Source organism: Zophobas morio, unplaced genomic scaffold (assembly GCF_036711695.1).
Source record: "Zophobas morio isolate AGI-343-1 ecotype UQ-CSIRO unplaced genomic scaffold, CSIRO_AGI_Zmor_V1 ptg000040l, whole genome shotgun sequence".
Taxonomy (NCBI): Eukaryota; Metazoa; Arthropoda; class Insecta; order Coleoptera; family Tenebrionidae; genus Zophobas; species Zophobas morio.
Genome location: NW_026972145.1, coordinates 378,695 through 398,698, shown reverse-complemented (window position 1 = coordinate 398,698; position 20,004 = coordinate 378,695). Strand labels below are relative to the sequence as shown.

The 20,004-nt window shown below is 32.8% G+C and overlaps 2 protein-coding genes across 3 annotated transcripts; both read right to left on the bottom strand.

The window, feature by feature from the left end:
• Positions 1–12,540: 12,540 nt before the first annotated feature.
• Positions 12,541–14,318, bottom strand: LOC135140521 (uncharacterized). Of its 2 annotated transcripts, none has more exons than XM_064071109.1 (5): positions 14,197–14,318; positions 13,923–14,124; positions 13,395–13,870; positions 13,269–13,346; positions 12,541–13,221 (listed from the first exon to the last, which is right to left on the bottom strand). In XM_064071109.1, the coding sequence occupies exons 1-5, from the start codon at positions 14,249–14,251 to the stop codon at positions 12,845–12,847; spliced, it is 1,188 nt and encodes a 395-aa protein (XP_063927179.1). In that variant the 5' UTR covers positions 14,252–14,318; the 3' UTR covers positions 12,541–12,844. The 2 variants fall into 2 exon arrangements, with proteins under 2 accessions (XP_063927179.1, XP_063927180.1); XM_064071110.1 differs by having other exon boundaries at positions 13,923–14,112.
• A 59-nt stretch (positions 14,319–14,377) lies between these two features.
• Positions 14,378–15,713, bottom strand: Gmer (GDP-4-keto-6-deoxy-D-mannose 3,5-epimerase/4-reductase). The gene is made up of 5 exons (XM_064071111.1): positions 15,439–15,713; positions 15,278–15,392; positions 15,099–15,227; positions 14,707–15,049; positions 14,378–14,660 (listed from the first exon to the last, which is right to left on the bottom strand). The coding sequence occupies exons 1-5, from the start codon at positions 15,696–15,698 to the stop codon at positions 14,425–14,427; spliced, it is 1,083 nt and encodes a 360-aa protein (XP_063927181.1). The 5' UTR covers positions 15,699–15,713; the 3' UTR covers positions 14,378–14,424.
• Positions 15,714–20,004: the final 4,291 nt, after the last annotated feature.

The window sequence follows — 20,004 nt, the reverse complement described above, 5'->3', positions numbered from 1 at the left end:
TTGAAAAACAAAAAATCGAAAACCAGGTAAACTACACATCAAAGAGAAACGAAAAATGAAAAATCTTAAACTTAAAAGACAAACTGAAAAATTTAAGAATTGAAAAAACAAAAAATCGAGATGTCTACAAATTTGAAAAATTGAGAAATCATAAAAATCCAAAAACGAAATGTTGAAAAATTGAGAACTCCAAAACCTGAGTAAACAAGAAATCGGAAAAGCGTAAAGTCAAAAAATTTTAAAAATTGAGAAACCGTAATGTCGAGAATTTGAAAATTCGAAAAATCGGGAAACTTGAATCTTGAAAAATCGAGAAATCGAAGCATTAAAAAATCGAAAAGCTAAAGGATCCAGAAATCGAAAAACTGAAGAATCGAAATCTAGAAAAATCGAGAAATTGAAAAATCCCTAAACTGATGTCAAAAAATTGGAATGAGTGAAAAATCGGGACATTAAGCGAAAAACCAAAACATCAAAACAATTCTAAAAATCGTGCAATCTAAAAAATCGGAAAGTGGAAAAATTCAATTCTTCAGTTAATCGTGTTGAAAAATAAAAAAATCCAGAAATCGAAAAATTGAAAAGTAAAAACGGCTAAAAACCTAAAATTTTAAAAATCAAAAAACCGAAGACTTCAAAAATCAATAAATTGGAACATGAAAAAAATTGAAATCGAAAATTTGAAAAGTACTAAATCGAAAAATGTAATATTAAAAAAACGAAAAATTGAGAAATCAAAAAATTGAACAGAAAAATTGAAAAATTGCAAAATCTCAGAATTGAAATGTTTAAAATTTGGGAAACCGAAAAATTGAAAAATCGTATATTCGAAACCCCGAAAAATCGAAAAAACCCAGAAATTGAAAAATCGAAAAATTGAAAAATCGAGAAATCGACACAGCCTAAAATCGAAAAATGAAAAATTGAAAGATCGAAGAATTTAAAATTTAAAAAAATGGAAAACCGAAATGTCGGAAAATCAAGAAATCAAAAAAAATCCTGAAAATCGAGACAATGAAAAATCGAAAAACTGAAAAATCAAAAAATGTACAACTGAAAGTTGAAGCACCGAATTGAAAAATCGAGATATCAAAGAACTTAAAATGCAAAAAATCCAAAATTGAAATGTTGAAAATAGAGAAATAGAAAACCTGAAAAATCAAGAAACCGAAAAATCGAAAAATCAAAAAGTGAAAGAAAATTAAAAATCGAACGACCGAAATGTCGAGAAATCGAGAATTTGAAATATCGCAAAATCGACAGTTTAAACAATCTAAATGTTGAAAAATCGAAAACTCAAAAAATCCAAGAATTGAAGAATCAAAATATTACATATTATTGAAAAATCGAGAAATTGGAAAATCCCAAAACTGAATCAAAAAGTTGAAAAATCAAAAAGGAAAAAAATGAGAAATCAAAAAATTCAAAAATCAAAAAACTGAACTATCGAACAACTGAGACTCCGAAAAATTAAAAAATCGAAAAGGTGGAAAATCGAAAAAATCAAAATGCAACTTTGATATTTTCCAAAAAATTTATATAACATTAACTGAAAAAAATTGGAAACGTCATTGTATTGTTGGTGTCCTTCATCCTGAAATAAAAATAAAAAATTCATAATCAATCAAAACTTACTGAATTAAAAACCAACAAAGCAATTTTTCCTTACCAACCTGCCATTTTTTTTTTCATTCTAAAAACAATTTCACTGTATTTAATCAAGCTTTTTGTCCATTCTTCCAGCCTTGCAAAAATCGATCGCTCATTAAAGCAACAATACAATAAATTATTAAACCTCCAGTGCATTTAAAACTTCCCTCCACCTCGTTTGCTTTCTTTTGTGCTAGAACTTTAACAGATCATCTAAAAATCATTTTCAACCTATCAAAGTTAAATTTTCCAGCGAGGAAAATTTCATTTCCTCTGCACGAGGTCAGCACTAAATGAGATATTAAATGAGATATCGATACCTTTGCATCGAATTTAAAATTTAAATTACAAAGTGTGTATCGACCGGATAACAAAAAAGCGACTAATTATTTTTTAAAAACTGTAACAAACGAGCAAAAATAGCTCCCCTGGACGTCACCGGGATAGCGTTAACATCAATAAATAACCAAAAGAGCGTCAAATTCACAATGTAGTTTCACAAAAATAATTTCGTTTATCTGTGTTTCATCGGATTAGCGGAGCAGTAAAACGTTTACAAAGTCGTTAATTCAATCAAGGTAATAAAACTGGCTCAGCACACGTGTACTGATAATGGAGGGTAAACAATGGTCTAAAAAAGAATCTTTCCGGGACTTTCCGGGGGTTCTCCTCATCGTCTGCGTGAAATACATTTTCAAATGAAATCGTTCCGACAATACAAAGCCGGTTTCCAGTTCGTTTTAAATTGCCGGACATTGTTTCAGGCTACCGAATTACCCGGATAATTAATCCTCGCAGCCTTTATTATCAACGAACGCAATATTATAAAATAATACAATTAAAATCGTGCTCGTAGGCGGTCACAATCGTCCCGAAACGTAAATTAGCCCTCTGCAGCGCCAAACCAATACTCCCCCCGCCGCGAACGTCGTGACGTCACACCAAAAATCATCGATAATTCTACACCTAGACACAGAAACTGCTTCGGCGGTTTCGTCGAATTAGCGCCGCGATAAAGCGGCTTTGCGAGCTTACGGAGTCGTTAATTCGATTATAGAAATAAAACTGGCTTAAAACACATGTGCGCTAATGGGTACGTAAACATTCTTCCGGAAAAGCGAGCCGGTTTCCGTGTTGATTTTTGCGTCAGAGGGAAAGACTGAGTTTAATTAATTTTCGAAATATAAAAGCTGTTTGGTTTCGCTTGTTGTCAATACATATGTGCACATTAAATAAAGGTAATTGGGCTCGTTTTTGCATAAATAGGTTATTATTGTGGGGGAATAACTGCTTTGTGGGTTGTAACGGAGTGTGTATGCGTTCATAATTACATGTGTTATTTGCGCTATAAATTTAAAAATAGGTTTTATAGGTTCACGGGATTGATTGTTGGATTTGGACGGGGCTAATAATAGAATAATTGGGATGCGATTTTGCTGGAGGCGGTTTATTGTTGGAGCTTTTAAATATGCAGACAATTTAAAAATTATTTTTTATTTATTCAATTGTATGCAGCTTGAACAATGAGTAAAATTCGCTTGTTTTATTATGGTGCGGGGGTGCACCATCCTGTCAAACAATCCGATTATTTTTCAATATGATAATCTAGGTCTCCATGGTTTATAAAGTACGGCGTTCAAAATTTATAATTTACAAATTTGATTCTTGAATTTTTCCGTATTTCAGTTTTAAGATTTTTCATTTTCTCAACGTTTCGTTTTTTACATCTTGAGATTCTTCCATTATTCGATTAAATTTTTTGCGAGTTCTCAATTTTTCGGCTTCTCGATTTTTGATTTTTCGATTTCCCGACTTCTCGAATTTTGGATTTCTCGAATTCTCCACCTCTCGAGTTTTCAGTTATTCAACTCTCAGCTTTCCGATTTTTCAGTTGTTCGTTTTAACTTTTAGATTTTATGTTTTTCCGATTTCTCGTTTTAACAATTTTTGATTTTTCAATTTTGGGTTATTTCAAAATTTCAGATCCATTTTCAGACATCTCGACTTCTCCATTTCTCGATTTTTCAGTTATTCAGTTCTTCAGTTTTACGATTTTTTCAATGTTTCAATTATTCGTTTTAAATTTGTCAATGTTTTTCGATTTCTCTCAAAAACCTGTCGGTTTTTCGTTTTTCGGTATTTCAACTTTTCGATTTTAAAATGTTTGAATATTTCAGTTCTTCGATTTTTCACCGATTAAATTCTTTCGATTTTAAATTTTTTTGCATTTCTAGATTTCTCGATTTTTCAAATTCTAAATTTTTCTGATTTTAGTTTTTCAGTTTTTAATTTTGCGCTGTTTCGATTTCTCAATTTTTCGACTTTTTGATTTCTCGTCCAATTCTTAGTTTTTCAATTTTTAAAATTTTTTGACTTTCCGACTTCTCAATTTCTCGATTTTTTAGTTAATTTTTGGATTTTTAAATTTTTTATTACTGGACCTTTGGATTTTTGAAGTTTAATGTTTCGATCTTTGGATTTTTGAATCTTAAAACGTCGAAAATTTCGATTTTAAATTTTTTTGGATTCCTCGATTTCTCAATTTTTTGTCAATTTTTCGTTTTTCAATTTTTTGATGTCTTGATTTCTTGATTTCTCAGTTTTACAAATTTTCGATTTCCTGGTTTTTCTAATTTTTGATTTTTCGACATTTTAGCTTTTTGATGTTTCAATTTTTCTCTTGTCTAAATTTTAGTCTGTTCAAATTTTCAGCTTTTTAAATTTCCGACTTTTCGATTTTGCAGCTTTTTGATTTTAAAATTTTTCAATTTCGCAAATTTTCGATGTTTCGACCTATCGAATTTTGGATTTTTCAAATTTTTTGACTTTCGATTTCTCGATTTTTCAAATTTCGGATTCCTCAACTTTTCAATATTTCAATTTTGGAATTTCCCGATTTTTTTATTTTTCGAGAATTTTATTTCTCGATTTTTTAAATTTTATATTTCTCAATTCCTCGATTTCTCAATTTTTTCAGTTATTCAATTTTTCAATTTTTCGTTTTCTTAAATTTTACATTTTAAATAATTCGATCTTCAGTTTTTTGATGTCTGGTTTACTCGAAATTCGATTTTTCGGGTTTCGATTTTTCAGTTTTTCGATCTTAAAAAACTGTTGATTTTCTTAATTTATCTATGTTTCAACTTTTCGATTTTAAAATTTTTGGATATTTCAGTTTATCCATTTTTCAGTTTTTCAATTTTTCGATTTTTTGATTTTTCGATGTCTCAGTTTTTAAATTTTTCGATTTTTCGAATTTTCGATTTCTCGATTTTTTCTGGATTTTCGATTCTTCAATTTTTCGAAATTTAAATTTTGCGATTTTAAAATTTTTGGATATCTTATCGATTTTTCACTGATCGAATTTTTTGGATTTTAAAATTTTTGCATTTCTCGTCAATTTTTCCTTTTTCAATTTTTTTAAGTTTTGATTTTTTTTTGACTATTCAATTTTTCAATTTGTAGATTTCTCAATGTTTTCGGCTTTTCGATTCCTTAGTTTTTCAATTTTTCAAATTTAAGATTTTTCAGTTTTTAATTTTTCGCTTTTCATTTTAGGCTGTTTCGTTTACCTGATTTTTCGACGTTTCAGTTTCTCAATTTTCAATTTTTCAATTTTTTTGGGGTCCTCATTTCTCAATTTTTCAATTTTTCGATTTCTCGGTCTTCCAAATTTTCTATTTTTCGACTTTTCGATTTCTCGATATTTTGGTTTTTCCATTTTTCTATTTTTCGATTTTGAAATTTTTGGATATTTCTGTTTATTGCATTTTCACTGATTCAATTTTTTCGATTTTAAATTTTTTTCCATTTCTAGATATCTCAGTTTTTCGATTTCTCGGTTTCTCAGTATTTTAGTTTTTTGATTTTTCTATTTTCCAGTCCTAAATTTTCGACTTTCCGACATTTCAGTTTTAGAATATATATTTTAATTTCGCGATTTTTTGGTTTTTCGATCTTAAAAAACCGCTGTTTTTTTTATTTTTCGATGTTTCAACTTTTCGATTTTAAAATTTTTGGATACTTGAATTTTTCGCTTTTCACCCACTCCAATTTTCGTCAATTTTTCGAGATCTCTGTTTAGATTTTTCGGCGTTTCGATTTTTCAAATTTTAAATTTTTCAATTTTGAATTTTTCGCTTTAGGGCTGTTTCGATTTGTTGATTATAAGACTTTCCGATTTTTCAAATTTTTGATTTTTCGACTTTCCGATTTTTCATTTTCAATTTCTCAGAATTTTATCTTTCCGATGTATCTATTTTTCGGTCTTCTAAATTTTTGATTTCTCGACATTTCAGTTTCTCGATTTTTCGGTTTTTCGAATCAATTTTTCGATTTTTCAATTTTTTTTAGATTTCTCTACTTCCCGAATTTTCACTTTTTCAATTTTTCAGTTTTTCGATGTTAAAAACTGCTGTTTTCTTTATTTTTCGATATTTCAACTTTTCGATTTTAAAATTTTTGCGTATTTCAGTTTTTAGATTTTTTTGCAATTCGAATTTTTCGATTTCTCGTCAATTTTTCGTTTTTCAATGCGTTCAAGTTTTGATTTCTCGAATATTCCATTTTCCAATTTTTCGAGAACTCTGTTTAAATTTTTCGGCTTTTCGATTTTTCAAACTTCAAATTTTTCAATTTTTAATTTTTCGCTTTGGGCATTTGGGCTGTATTCCGATTTGCTGATTTTCCCACTTTTCGAATTCTTGTCAATTTTCCGTTTCTCAATTTTTTTTTTGATATTTCCATTTCCCGATTTTTAAGTTTTTCAATTTTTCGATTTTTCAGTTTCTCGATTTTTTAAATTTCTCAATTTCTCAGTATTTTAGCTTTTCCATGTTTCTATTTTTCGGTCTTCTAAATTTTCGATTCTTGGACATTTCAGTTTTGGAATATCTCAGTTTCTCGATTTTTTGGTTTTTCGAATCAATTTTTCGATGTCAAAAACTGTTTGTTTTTTATTTTTCGATGTTTTCAACTTTTCGATTTTGAAATTTTTGGATATTTCAGTTTTTCGAGCTTTCGCCAATTCCAATTTTTTCGATTCTAAAATTTTTTGTATTTCTCCATTCCTCAATTTTTCGATTCTTCCTCAATTTTTCGTTTTTCAGTTTTTCGAACTTTTGATTTCTCGATTATTCAATTTTCCAATTTTTCGAGATCTCTGTTTTGATTTCGATTTTTCTAATTTTTAATTTTTTTCAGTTTTTAATTTTTCGCTTAGGACTTTAGACTGAGGTTTCGATTTCTTGATTTTTCGACTTTTTGATTACTCGCCAATATTTCGTTTCTCAATTTTTTTGACATTTTCATTTCCCAATTTTTCAATTTTTCAATTTTTCGATTTCGCGATTTCTCGATATTTCTATTTTTCGGTCTTCTAAATTTTCGATTTTTGGACATTTCAGTTTTGGAATACTCAGTTTCTCGATTTTTTGGTTTTTCGAATTAATTTTTCGATGTTAAAAACTGTTGGTTTTTTATTTTTCGATGTTTCAACTCCCCGATTTTAAAATTTTTGGATATTTCAGCTTTTTCCATTTTAATTTTTTTTGTATTTGTACATTTCTCAATTTTTCGATTTCTCGTCAATTTTTCGCTTTTCAATTTTTTGAAATTTGATTTCCCGATTATTCAGTTTTCCAATTTTTCCTGATCTGTCTCGATGTTTCGGCTTTTCGATTTTTTGTTTTCAGATTTTTCGAATTTTAAATTTTCCAATTTTTAATTTTTCGCTTAGGGCTTGTAGACTGTGGTTTCGATTTCTTGGTTTTTCGACTTTTCGATTTCTCGCCAATTTTTCGGTTCTCAATTTTTTAGACATTTTCATTTCTCAATTTTTCAATTTTTTTGAGATTTCTCGGGTTCCCGATTTCTAAATTTTTCGAGTTTTCAGTTACTCAATTTTTCACTTTTTCGATTTCTTATATTTTAGATTATTCAATAAATGATGAAGTTTTGTTTTTTGATGTTTCGATTTCTCGATTTTTCCACGTTTCGGTTTTCAATTTTTCGCGTCTAAAAAACTTTTTTTCCATGTTTCAACTTATCAATTTTTAAATTTTTGGCATTTCAATTATTCGAGCCTTCACTGAGTCATTTTTTTCGATTTTAAATTTTTTTGGATTTCTCAATTTCTCAGTTTTTCGATATTTCGATTTCTCGGCAATTTTGCGTTTTTCAACTTTTCGATTTCTGGATATTTGAGCTTTTCTTGTTCCAATTTTTCGGTTTTTTGGATTTTTAGTTTTTTGCCAATAATTTTGTTGTAGTAGTAAAAACTTGGACAATTTTCTCATTTTTCATATGATTTCCTTATATTTGAATTTCATTCTTGAAAATAAGCCAAGAAAAATGTAATAATAGACTCCACTTGATGAACTTCCAACTTTTCTCAACGTTTCACAGCTTGTAGAACACAAACATGTATTTGGCATAAAATTTAAAAAATGCGGATGTCTGGGGAAAAGAAGAAATAATTTTCCATAAGGATGGCTGAATGGCCTAGAACCCCCACTATATAACCATTATTAGTACGAGTTGTCAAAAATATTGTCCAGCTTGAAGAAAAATAAAATTTAAAAGATACTCTAATTAGTAATATAATATAAAATATAGCAAGAATTCAAAAATGACTGACGTCATCAGCTTTCTGGAAGGGTCGAACAAACAAATTGCGAAAAGTGTCAAAATAAAGTGGAAGAGTCCGCAAAACTGTACGAAGTATTTCTCTTTTTTCAGATAAAGAAATTTCGTGATATGTGGGACACACTGTACGCTCCATTGTGGAACATCCTGTATATCATGGTTGTGGGATACAAAATATTTCGTTTCATATAATAACAGTAGGTAGTCAAATTTGTACCATTTTTCCTACCATCAACCAAAAGTACTTAACCATTTCCTGGAATTTTACGTAAATACTTACTTCAAGCATCGCAGAAGCCTCTGACCGAAAACACCCAAAATCGCCAAAAAACACTCAGTACTCATCAAACACCCACTCAAAGTGCCCAAACCACAACTTTCACCCATTTTCAACCACAAATAAACACCCAGACAACTTTTTTCCGGCGAAAAACAGCCCGTGTGACATTTTCACAATTTTCAAAATGACGTCACTAGCGTCGTCACGCCTGCCAACCCCACTTGTATAAAAACGTGAATAAAGCAAAACCGTGTTCATGTCTTTGGGGTTCCTTCAGGGGCTACAATTTTTCTCTTGTGTTGTGTAAATTTTACATTTCTCAACTTCTCGATTTCTGGATTTGTCAATTATGCGATTTCTTAAATTTTAGATTATTTGTTCTTAGTTCTTTTGATGTTTGAGTTCTCGATATTTCAATTTTTCTATGTTAAAAACTGCTGGTTTTTTATTTTTCGATGTTTCAACTTTTCGATTTTAAAATTTTTTTGATTTTTAGTTTTTCGATTGTGCACCAATTCCAATTTTTTCAATTTTAAAATTTTTTGCGTTTCTACATTTCTCAATTTTTTGATTTTTTGTCAATTTTTCGTTTTTCAATTTTTTGAAGTTTTGATTTCTCAATTCAGTTTTCCAAATTTTTCGGGATCTCTGTTTCGATTTTCCGGATGTTCAATATTTAATTTTCACTTTAAGCTTTTGGGCTGTTTCGATTTCTTGATTTTTAGACTTTTCGATTTCTAGTCAATGTTTCGTTTCTCTTCTTTTTTGACATTTTCGTTTCCCAATTTTTCAATTTTTCAGTTTCTCGGTTTTTCAAATTCGTGATTTTTTGACTTTCCGATTTTTCAATTTCCCAGTATTTTATCTTTCCGATGTTTCTATCTTTCGATCTTCTAAATTTTTGATTTTTCGACATTTCAGTTTCTCGATTTTTCGGTTTTTCGAATCAATTTTTTGATTTTTCAATTTTTCGATATTTCAACTTTTCGATTTTAACATTTTTGCGTATTTCAGTTTTTAGATTTTTTAGCAATTCCAATTTTTTCGATTATAAATTTTTTTACATTTCCACATTTCTTAATTTTTCAATTTTTCGTCAATTTTTCGTTTTTCAATGCGTTCAAGTTTTGATTTCTCGATTATTCCATTTTCCAATTTTTCGAGATCTCTGTCTCAATTTTTCGGCTTTTCGATTTTTCAAACTTCAAATTTTTCAATTTTTAATTTTTCGCTTTGGGCATTTGGACTGTATTCCGATTTGCTGATTTTCCCACTTTTCGAATTCTTGTCAATTTTCCGTTTCTCAATTTTTTTTTTATATTTTCATTTCCCGATTTATAAGTTTTTCAATTTTTCGATTTTTCAGTTCCTCGATTTTTCAAATTCTTGATTTCTCGACTTTCCGATTTTTCAATTTCTCAGTATTTTAGCTTTTCGATGTTCCTATTTTTGGACATTTCAGTTTTGGAATATCTCAGTTTCACGATTTTTTGGTTTTTCGAATCAATTTTTCGATGTTAAAAACTGTCCGTTTTTTATTTTTCGATGTTTCAACTTTTCGATTTTGAAATTTTTGGATAGGTACTTCAGTTTTTCGATTTTTCACCAATTCCAATTTTTTAGATTTTAACTTTTTTTTGTATTTCTACATTTCTCAATTTTTAGATTTCTCGTCAATTTTTCGTTTTCCAATTTTTGAGATCTCTGTTCCGATTTTTCGGCTTTTCGATTTTTTAGTTTTTCGATTTTTCGAATTTTAAATTTTTTCCAATTCTTAATTTTTCGCTTGGGGCTTTTAGACTGAGGTTTCGATTTCTTGATTTTTCAACTTTTCGATTTCTCGCCAATTTTTCGTTTCTCAATTTTTTTGATATCTTCATTTCCCAATTTCTCAATTTTTCGGTTTTTCAGTTTCTCGGTTTTTCAAATTTTTGACTTTTCCACTTTCCGATTTTTCAATTTCTCAGTATTTTATATTTCCGATGTTTCTATTTTTCTGTCTTCTAAATTTTCGATTTTTCGAAATTACAGTTTTAGAATATTTCAGTTTCTCGATTTTTCGGTTTTTCGAATCAATTTTTCGATTTTTTGAAATTTCGGGACTTCAGGAAATCTCAATTTTTCGATTTTTCAATTCGATGCTAAAAACACTTGCTTTTTTGTATTTTTCGATGTTTCAAATTTTCGATTATAAAATTTTTGGATACTTCAGTTTTTCAATTTTTCACCAATTCCAATTTTGTCGATTTTAAAATTTTTTGCATTTCTGCACTCCCAGTTTTCCGATTTCTCGTCAATTTTTCGTTTTCCAATTTTTTTAAGTTTGGATTACTCGATTATTCAATTTTCCAATTTTTCTAGACCTGTGTTTCGATTTTTCAAATTTAAAATTTATCAGTTTTTGATTTTTTGCTTTGGGCTTTTGGGCTATTTCGAATTGTTGATTTTTCGACTTTTCCATTTCTCGTCAATTTTTCGATTTTTCAGTTTCTCGATTTTTCAAATTTCTCAATTTCTCAGTATTTTAGCTTTTCCATGTTTCTATTTATCGGTCTTCTAAATTTTCGATTTTTCGACATTTCAGTTTCTCTATTTTTCGGTTTTTGGGATCAATTTTTCGATTTCTTTTTCTCAATAATTTTGTTATATGTACTAGTAAAAATGTTGACAATTTTTTCATTCATAATTTCCTTATAGTGAACTTTATTTTCGATTGCTTGAAAAACGGGAAAGGAATTTTTGTGCAATGTAAAATGTATCTGGCTCTTCTTCGTCAATTTGACAAATCTGTTAAATATTTGTCACTATTTTGACATAAAATGTTTGCAATGTCATTATTGTTTTAACCTATTTCAAAATAGTCCCGTTTAAACTAGAAAAATTCACACAGTAATCTGTCACACTAACTTTGACAGTTCCCGTTTTTTCTGGAGCCACTGTACACACTGTTGGCATTCAATTTAAAAAATCCGGATATCTGGAGAAAAGAAGAAATAATTTTCCATAAGAATGGCTGAATGACCTAGAACCCCCACTATATAACCATTTTTAGTACGAGTTGTCGAAAATATTGGCCGGTTTGAAGAAAAATAAAATTTAAACTGATGTCATGAGCTTTCAGATAAAAAAAATCGTGATATGTGGGACACACTGTACGCTCCATTGTGGAACATCCTGTATATCGTGGTTGTGGAATCCAATATTTCGTTTCATATTTTAACAGTAGGTAGTCAAATTTGTACCATTTTTCCTACCATCAACCAAAAGTACATAACCATTTCCTGGAATTTTACGTAAATACTTACTTCAAGCATCGCAGAAGCCTGCTGCCTGTGACCGAAAACACCCAAAATCGCCAAAAAACACTCAGTACTCATCAAACACCCACTCAAAGTGCCCAAACCACAACTTTCACCCATTTTCAACCACAAATAAACACCCAGACAACTTTTTTCCGGCGAAAAACAGCCCGTGTGACATTTTCACAATTTTCAAAATGACGTCACTAGCGTCGTCAAGCCTGCCAACCCCACTTATACAAAAACGTGAATAAAGCAAAACCGTGTTCATGCCTTTGGGGCTCCTCCAGGGCTACAATTTTTCTCCTGTGTTGTTGTGCACTAATTACAAACGAAATTATTACAGAAATCGGCCACGTGTAAAGAACAAACACGCAAATTTCGGGCCAGTGAACAGCGAAAATTAGCGTGCTTTTGCTTTGTGGAAAAGAGCTAGAAGTTTTGTAATAAACGTAATAAAATGAACGAAAATGAAGAGGGAATAAGTGAGTACAGGTGGAGCAAAATCGCGCGATTTTTGTGTGCGAGTGTACCCTAGTTACAAATCAGTGAATCAGTGTGACCACCCGCCCGAATTTCCCTAGATTAAGTATTTGAGTGCGTTGTAAATATTCAAATAGCTTTTAAAACGTCCTTTATAATGACTAATAAATGACAACTCTCAAGTTTTCCGATTTTTTTTATTTACTAAAATATATAATTTTGATAAATCAGTTTGTACTGGTTAAAATACAGTCTAATATTGTCGCATCGTATCGCTCCTGCTACAAAAGTAGTCACCCTATATACATGATTAAATAATATAATATAGTACAAACGCGATAGAATAAACTACGGAAAAATACTTCAATACGTGATGGGGGTAAGCAGTCTTCACTAACAACGTTACAAAACATAGCAAAAGGTGCCTCTAAAACAGACCAAAACTTAATATCAATCATACCAACAACGGGAGCGGAATGTGATATGTCTAGTGTTCCGTTCCGCTCCTATCATCATTTAATACTTCTCTACTTGTGTACGGAGGAGGCGGCTCGTTCAAATTTAAATTTAAGCGATCGTTTTGAGCATGAATTACGTCAAGATACGAAGGCGGCTGATCCTCCTCGGTAAACAAAAGAGGATCAGCGACATCACAATTGTCAATGATATGGTTACTGGAAGCTGCTAATCTCGTGTTTCGATATGTGTAGCCGTCGCACGACAGGCGCGTGCTCTGATTGGTTAAGCCAACGTTGACGAGAGTGGTGGGGGCGGACCGACTTAAGTCGGTCTTGCGCGCCATCAGCACGACTCGCGACGCCAGCACGAGGAAGAGGAGGATGACGAAGAGGATGCACAGAGTGCCTGCAACAACGTTAAAAGTACGTTTTATCTCACGCATTGTCACTTACAGATCGTGATGAAGAGATAGCGTGCCCCGTTGTGACTCTGAGTCACGGAGGCCGAGCCGTACTCCAACTCCTCGTAAGCTACAAAGACACTTTTAGATTTTGTTACAAACTAGAGTGACTATGTACAATCTGACAAGGCTTGGCAGCACTTCGGCCTGTTCGTCACGTTGCAATTGGGGTCGTGGTGCCGGTCGCAGCACCAACTCATCGGGATGCACCTGCCGTCGTCGCAAGGCAGCTTGTCCTTGCAAGGGTCCCCATGGCAAGTCTCGAGACTCTCGTCAGACCCGTCCTTGCAGTCGGCCTTCCCGTCGCAAATATAATGGTGAATAATACACACTCCATTGGAGCACTGAAACATCTGCTCGCTACAAAAAAACGTTTCTTGAATCATAGGCCTCTCTTCAAGGGGCGGTTTCTCATCTCTCACAATAACCTCGACAACCTCGAGCAAGTTATACTTTAAACTGACGCAAAAATATTTGCCTCGGTCTTCGGGTTTGAGGGGGTGAAAGCGGCGCACGGCTTTGTTCATCTCGCTCGGCTGCAAGATGGAAAACATTCTCGTATTGCTCTTGTCGGGGTGGTGCTCGCGCCAGAACCTGCGACAGGAGACTCAATGGGGGCTGCACAGTCGTGCTTTCACCGACCTACCTGATGTCGTTCGATTGCTTCACCCACGACAGCTGAAAGTCGTAGTAATTTCGGTTGGTTTCGGAAGACACTAAATCACAGAGTAGGGAAAAATTCGCCCCTGCTTTCTCTTCAACGACCGAAGCCGAAACAGGGGCGAAGTTATCTTCAGAACATTTGATTATTTGCAACGTGAGCTCGCCAGCGTTACCTGAAAGAGAAGCTGCAGACGTTACATAACCTCAAAATCGACAAACCCGATTTGGGGGTTGAAACGTCACGCAACAATACTCACATCCTAGACTATTTAGAATACTTAAAATTAACAAAATCACGAAATAATGATACATTTTAAAGCATTTTTTTCAAATTTCATCACGGGAAGCCATTTTTGCGTCACATTTGACGTTTGACGTTTGTTATTATGGTAACAACGAAAATCGAAATGGCGCCGGAAGTGGCTAAAGCAACACAAAAACAACAAAAATCGTTTATTATAATTAGAAAATACAAAAATTGGTGGTTAGTTTCGGGCGATCGACGAATTACTCTTGTACCAATCCACGCTTTCTTTAATCGCCACCGGGAACGGCGTGAACTCCCAATCCGGCAGATATTTCCTCAACTTGGCGTTACTCGCTGTTTTTTTATGCTGACCGTCAGACATTCGAAGATCGAACTCGAACGACCCCTTGAAACCGAAAGCCTTCGCTATCTCTTCCGTTAGCTGTTTAATCGTGACCTCCGCGCTCTCGTCCACTGAAAAACGCGTTAACATAACCTCACTTTTCGCTTGTACACAAACCTGATAAAATAATTGGGTCTACTTCGTCATAGTCGCGCAAAACCCACAAAAACAGTCGCGCTAAATCTAGCGAGTAGATAAATTGTCGCAACGGTTTGCCCGTTCCGAGGATCGTGAAAGTGGAGCCCCCTGACTCCATCACGTCGTGCATTCGCCGAATCAAGCCAGGTATCACGTGACTCGACTCCAGGTTGTAGTTGTCGTGGGGGCCGAACACGTTACAAGGCACCACTGAAGTGAACAAACACCCGTGCTGCTCGTGATATGCCCTATTCATGACGTCGATCATGCGTTTGGCGTAGCTATAACCGAAATTGGAGGGATGAGGCGGGCCGTTGTGTATCTACACACACACAAAATAAGCACAACTTCTCGTCACGACTGTCCTTTACCATGGTTTCGTCAATCGGGTAGGTCGTCTTATCCGGAAAAATGCACGTCGAGAGACACGACACCACCTTCTTCACCCCCGCTTCGTGACTCACTTGCAAGACGTTGCTGTTCATTTCGAGGTTGTTTTTCTGAAGAAAAGTGGGGTTAGAGAGTGTCACGAAAGAAACAACCACGGTACCAAGAAGTCCAGGTTGTGCGACATGTTGTGAAACAGCCCCCCTACCATCGCAGCTAAGTGTATCACATGGGTGGGTTTGTGTTTCTCGAAGAGCTGTTTGGTGGCTTGAAAGTCGCTGCAATGTTGTTTTTAGAGGGGGTTTGCTGGTAAAGGGACTATACCATAAGTTGGCGTCTTTACTGCCGACGAAAATCCAGGTTTCGTCTGGGCGTTTTTCGTCTTGTGTTACTTTCTGGATGGCTTTGCCCACGAGGCCGGAGCCCCCGGTTACCAGAATTGTCTTCGGGTCGCCCATTTTTAGTCGCACTTTTATCTTATCGGACACGTTTTTAAGTACATTCAAAGTGACAGGAGTCACGTGATTTATGTCATTAATGTCAATGGAGGGGTGCCAACATGACGCGGTGTAAGTGGGGTACATGCGGAAAATAGTTGGTTTGGGCGGCGTTTTATGCTAATTTTCCGGTTGTTTGGTCTTGGATTGTGGTAAATTGGCCGAAGCGGTTCGTTTGGTTAATTTTGGGGACAGGTTGCGTGAAAAATTGTTTTGTTTGTGATCGCATAATGTTTGAATGCGTAAATGCCAACGTGAAGGCTCAAAGTCACTAAATTAATGTGTGTTACTAGGACACGGGGCCCCAAGATTCTTTAAAATTCTTTAAAACACCAGAGGCCCCCGAGATTATTCCGATATCTTTCAAAAAATAAAACACTATGGACCCCCAAGATTTGTAAGAGAAATAACAATAATAAAACACCAAATACCTGGGCTTCTTGAGATTTTTTGGACTTCTTTAAAAGAAATAAAACACCAGGAACTTCAGAATGTTAAATATTCTTTGAAAAATAAAATCCAAGAATCTTCCAGATTCTTTCGACTTCTCCAAAAAAAGTAAAACAGTAGTCCCTAAGAATATTAAGACTTCCTTCAAAAATAAAACACCAGAAGCCCAAAGATTGTTTCGACCTCTTTGAAAAAATAAAACACTCAGAATGCTCGAGATTCTTTACACTTTTAGACTTCTTAAAAAAGAACACCATAACCACTGAGATTCTGATAAGTACTTAAAATATAAAACACCAGGGATTCTTGATATTGACTTCCTTAAAATAATTAAATCTCAGAAATCCCCAAGATCCTTTAGATTTCATAAAAAAAAAATGAAACACCAGAGGCCTCCAAGATTGTTTTGTTCATTTTCAAAAAATATGACATTATGGACCCCCAAGATTCTTAAGAGTTAAAAATAATAATAATAAAACACCAAACATCCGGGATTTTTGAGATTTTTTGGACTTCCTTCAAAAAATAAAACACCAGAAGTCTCAAAATTTTTTCGACCTCTTTGAAAAAATAAAACACTCACAATCCCTGAGATTCTTTACAATTTTAGACTTCCTAAAAAAACACCATGACCACAGAGATTCTGCCAAGTGCTTTCAAAAAATTAAACTGAGACACTTGAGTTTCTTTTGATTTCATTAAAAAGCGAAATAAATTCTATTTTAAACTCCAAATTCTTAAGAGTTTAAAATAGAATAAAACACCTGGGATTCTTGAGATTCTTTGGACTTCTTAAAAAAATAAGACACCAAGGACTTCAGAATGTTTGAAATTCTTTAAAAAATAAAATCCAGGTACCTCCGAGATTTCATCGACTTCTTCAAAAAGGAAAAGCAACAGTAGCCCCCAAGACTATTAGGACTTCTCTTGAAAAAATAAAATATTCAAAATCCCCGAGATTCTTTAGACTTTTAGACTTCCTAAAAAAATCAACATAACCACTGAGATTCTGATAAGTACTTAAAACATAAAACACCAGGAATTATTGATATTGACTTCTTTAAAATAATTAAACCTCAGAAATTCCCAAGACCTGAAATTCTTTACACTTTTAGACTTCCTAAAAAATTACCATGACCACAGAGATTCTGCCAAGCGCTTTCAAAAAATAAAGCACTTGCGACACTCGAGTTTCTTTTGATTTCATTAAAAAACAAAATACCATCGGCTCTCAAAATTCTTAAGAGTTGAAAAAAGAATAAAACACCAAATACCTGGGATTCTTGAGATTCTTTGGACTTCTTTAAAAATAAAACACCAGGGACTCCAGAATGTTTAAAATTCTTCGAAAAATAAAACCCAAGTATCTCTCAGTCTTTTGATTTCTTCAAAAAAGTAAAGCAACAGTAGCCACCAAGAATATTAGGACTTTCTTCAAAAAATAAAACACCAGTGGCTCCAAGATTGTTTCGACCTCTTTGAAAAAATAAAACACTCAGAATGGTCGCCATTCTTTACACTTTTAAACTTCTTAAAAAAGAACACCATAACCACTGAGATTCTGATAAGTACTTAAAACATAAAACACCAGGGATTATTGATATTGACTTCCTTAAAATAATTAAACCTCAGAAATCCCCAAGATCCTTTAGATTTCTTTAAAAAAATGAAACACCAGAGGCCCCCAAGATTATTTTGCCCATTTTCAAAAAATAAAACACCATGGACCCCCAAGATTCTTAAGAGTTAAAAAAAATAATAATAAAACAACAAACATCCGAGATTTTTGAGATTCTTTGGACTTCCTTCAAAAAATAAAACACCAGAGGTCTCAAAATTGTTTCGACCTCTTTGAAGAAACAAAACACTCACAATCCTTGAGATTCTTTACAATTTTAGACTTCCTAAAAAAAACACCATGACCACAGAGATTCTGCCAAGTGCTTTCAAAAAATAAAACTGAGACACTCGAGTTTCTTTTGATTTCATTAAAAAAAATAAATTCTATTTTAAACTCCAAATTCTTAAGAGTTTAAAATAGAATAAAACACCTGGGATTCTTGAGATTCTTTGGACTTCTTAAAAAAATAAGACACCAAGGACTTCAGAATGTTTGAAATTCTTTAAAAAATAAAATCCAGGTACCTCCGAGATTTCATCGACTTCTTCAAAAAGGAAAAAAAGGAAAGGCAACAGTAGCCCCCAAGACTATTAGGACTTCTCTTGAAAAAATAAAACATTCAAAATCCCCGAGATTCTTTAGACTTTTAGACTTCCTAAAAAAAACACCATAACCACTGAGATTCTGATAAGTACTTAAAACATAAAACACCAGGGATTATTGATATTGACTTCTTTAAAATAATTAAACCTCAGAAATTCCCAAGACCTGAAATTCTTTACACTTTTAGACTTCCTAAAAAAATACCATGACCACAGAGATTCTGCCAAGCGCTTTCAAAAAATAAAACACTTGCGACACTCGAGTTTCTTTTGATTTCATTAAAAAACAAAATACCATCGGCTCTCAAAATTCTTAAGAGTTGAAAAAAGAATAAAACACCAAATACCTGGGATTCTTGAGATTCTTTGGACTTCTTAAAAAATAAAACACCAGGGACTCCAGAATGTTTAAAATTCTTTGAAAAATAAAACCCAAGTATCTCTCAGTCTTATGATTTCTTCAAAAAAGTAAAGCAACAGTAGCCACCAAGAATATTAGGACTTCCTTCAAAAAATAAAACACCAGTGGCTCCAAGATTGTTTCGACCTCTTTGAAAAAATAAAACACTCAGAATGGTCGCCATTCTTTACACTTTTAAACTTCTTAAAAAAGAACACCATAACCACTGAGATTCTGATAAGTACTTAAAACATAAAACACCAGGGATTATTGATATTGACTTCCTTAAAATAATTAAACCTCAGAAATCCCCAAGATGCTTTAGATTTCTTTAAAAAAATGAAACACCAGAGGCCCCCAAGATTATTTTGCCCATTTTCAAAAAATAAAACACCATGGACCCCCAAGATTCTTAAGAGTAAAAAAAAAATAATAATAAAACAACAAACATCCGAGATTTTTGAGATTCTTTGGACTTCCTTCAAAAAATAAAACACCAGAAGTCTCAAAATTGTTTCGACCTCTTTGAAAAAATAAAACACTCACAATCCCTGAGATTCTTTACAATTTTAGACTTGCTAAAAAAAACACCATGACTACAGAGATTCTGCCAAGTGCTTTAAAAAAATAAAACTGAGACACTCGAGTTTCTTTTGATTTCATTAAAAAGCGAAATAATATGGCCCTCCAAATTCTTAAGAGTTTAAAATAGAATAAAACACCTGGGATTCTTGAGATTCTTTGGTCTTCTTAAAAAAAATAAGACACCAGGGACTCCAGAATGTTTAAAATTCTTTAAAAAATAAAATCCAGGTACCTCCGAGAATTCATCGATTTCTTCAAAAAGGAAAAGCAACAGTAACCCCCAAGACTATTAGGACTTCTCTTGAAAAAATAAAACATTCAAAATCCCCGAGATTCTTTAGACTTTTAGACTTCCTAAAAAAAACACCATGACCACTGAAATTCTGCTACTTTAAAAAATAAAACACTAGAGATACTCGAGATTCTTTTGACTTCTTTAAAAACAAAACGCCATGGATCCTCAAGATTTTTTATATTTAAAACAAATAATAACAAAACGCCAAACATCCCGGATTCTTGAGATTCTTTGGACTTCTTAAAAAAATAAAACACTAGAGACTCCAGAATGTTTAAAATTCTTTGAAAAATAAAACATTAGAAATTTCCAAAATCGTAATAAAACACCAAACATCCGGGGTTCTTGAGATGCTTTGGACTTCTTAAACAAATAAAACACCGGAGACTCCAGACTAAAATTCTTTGAAAAATAAAACCTAGGAATCTCCAATATTCTTT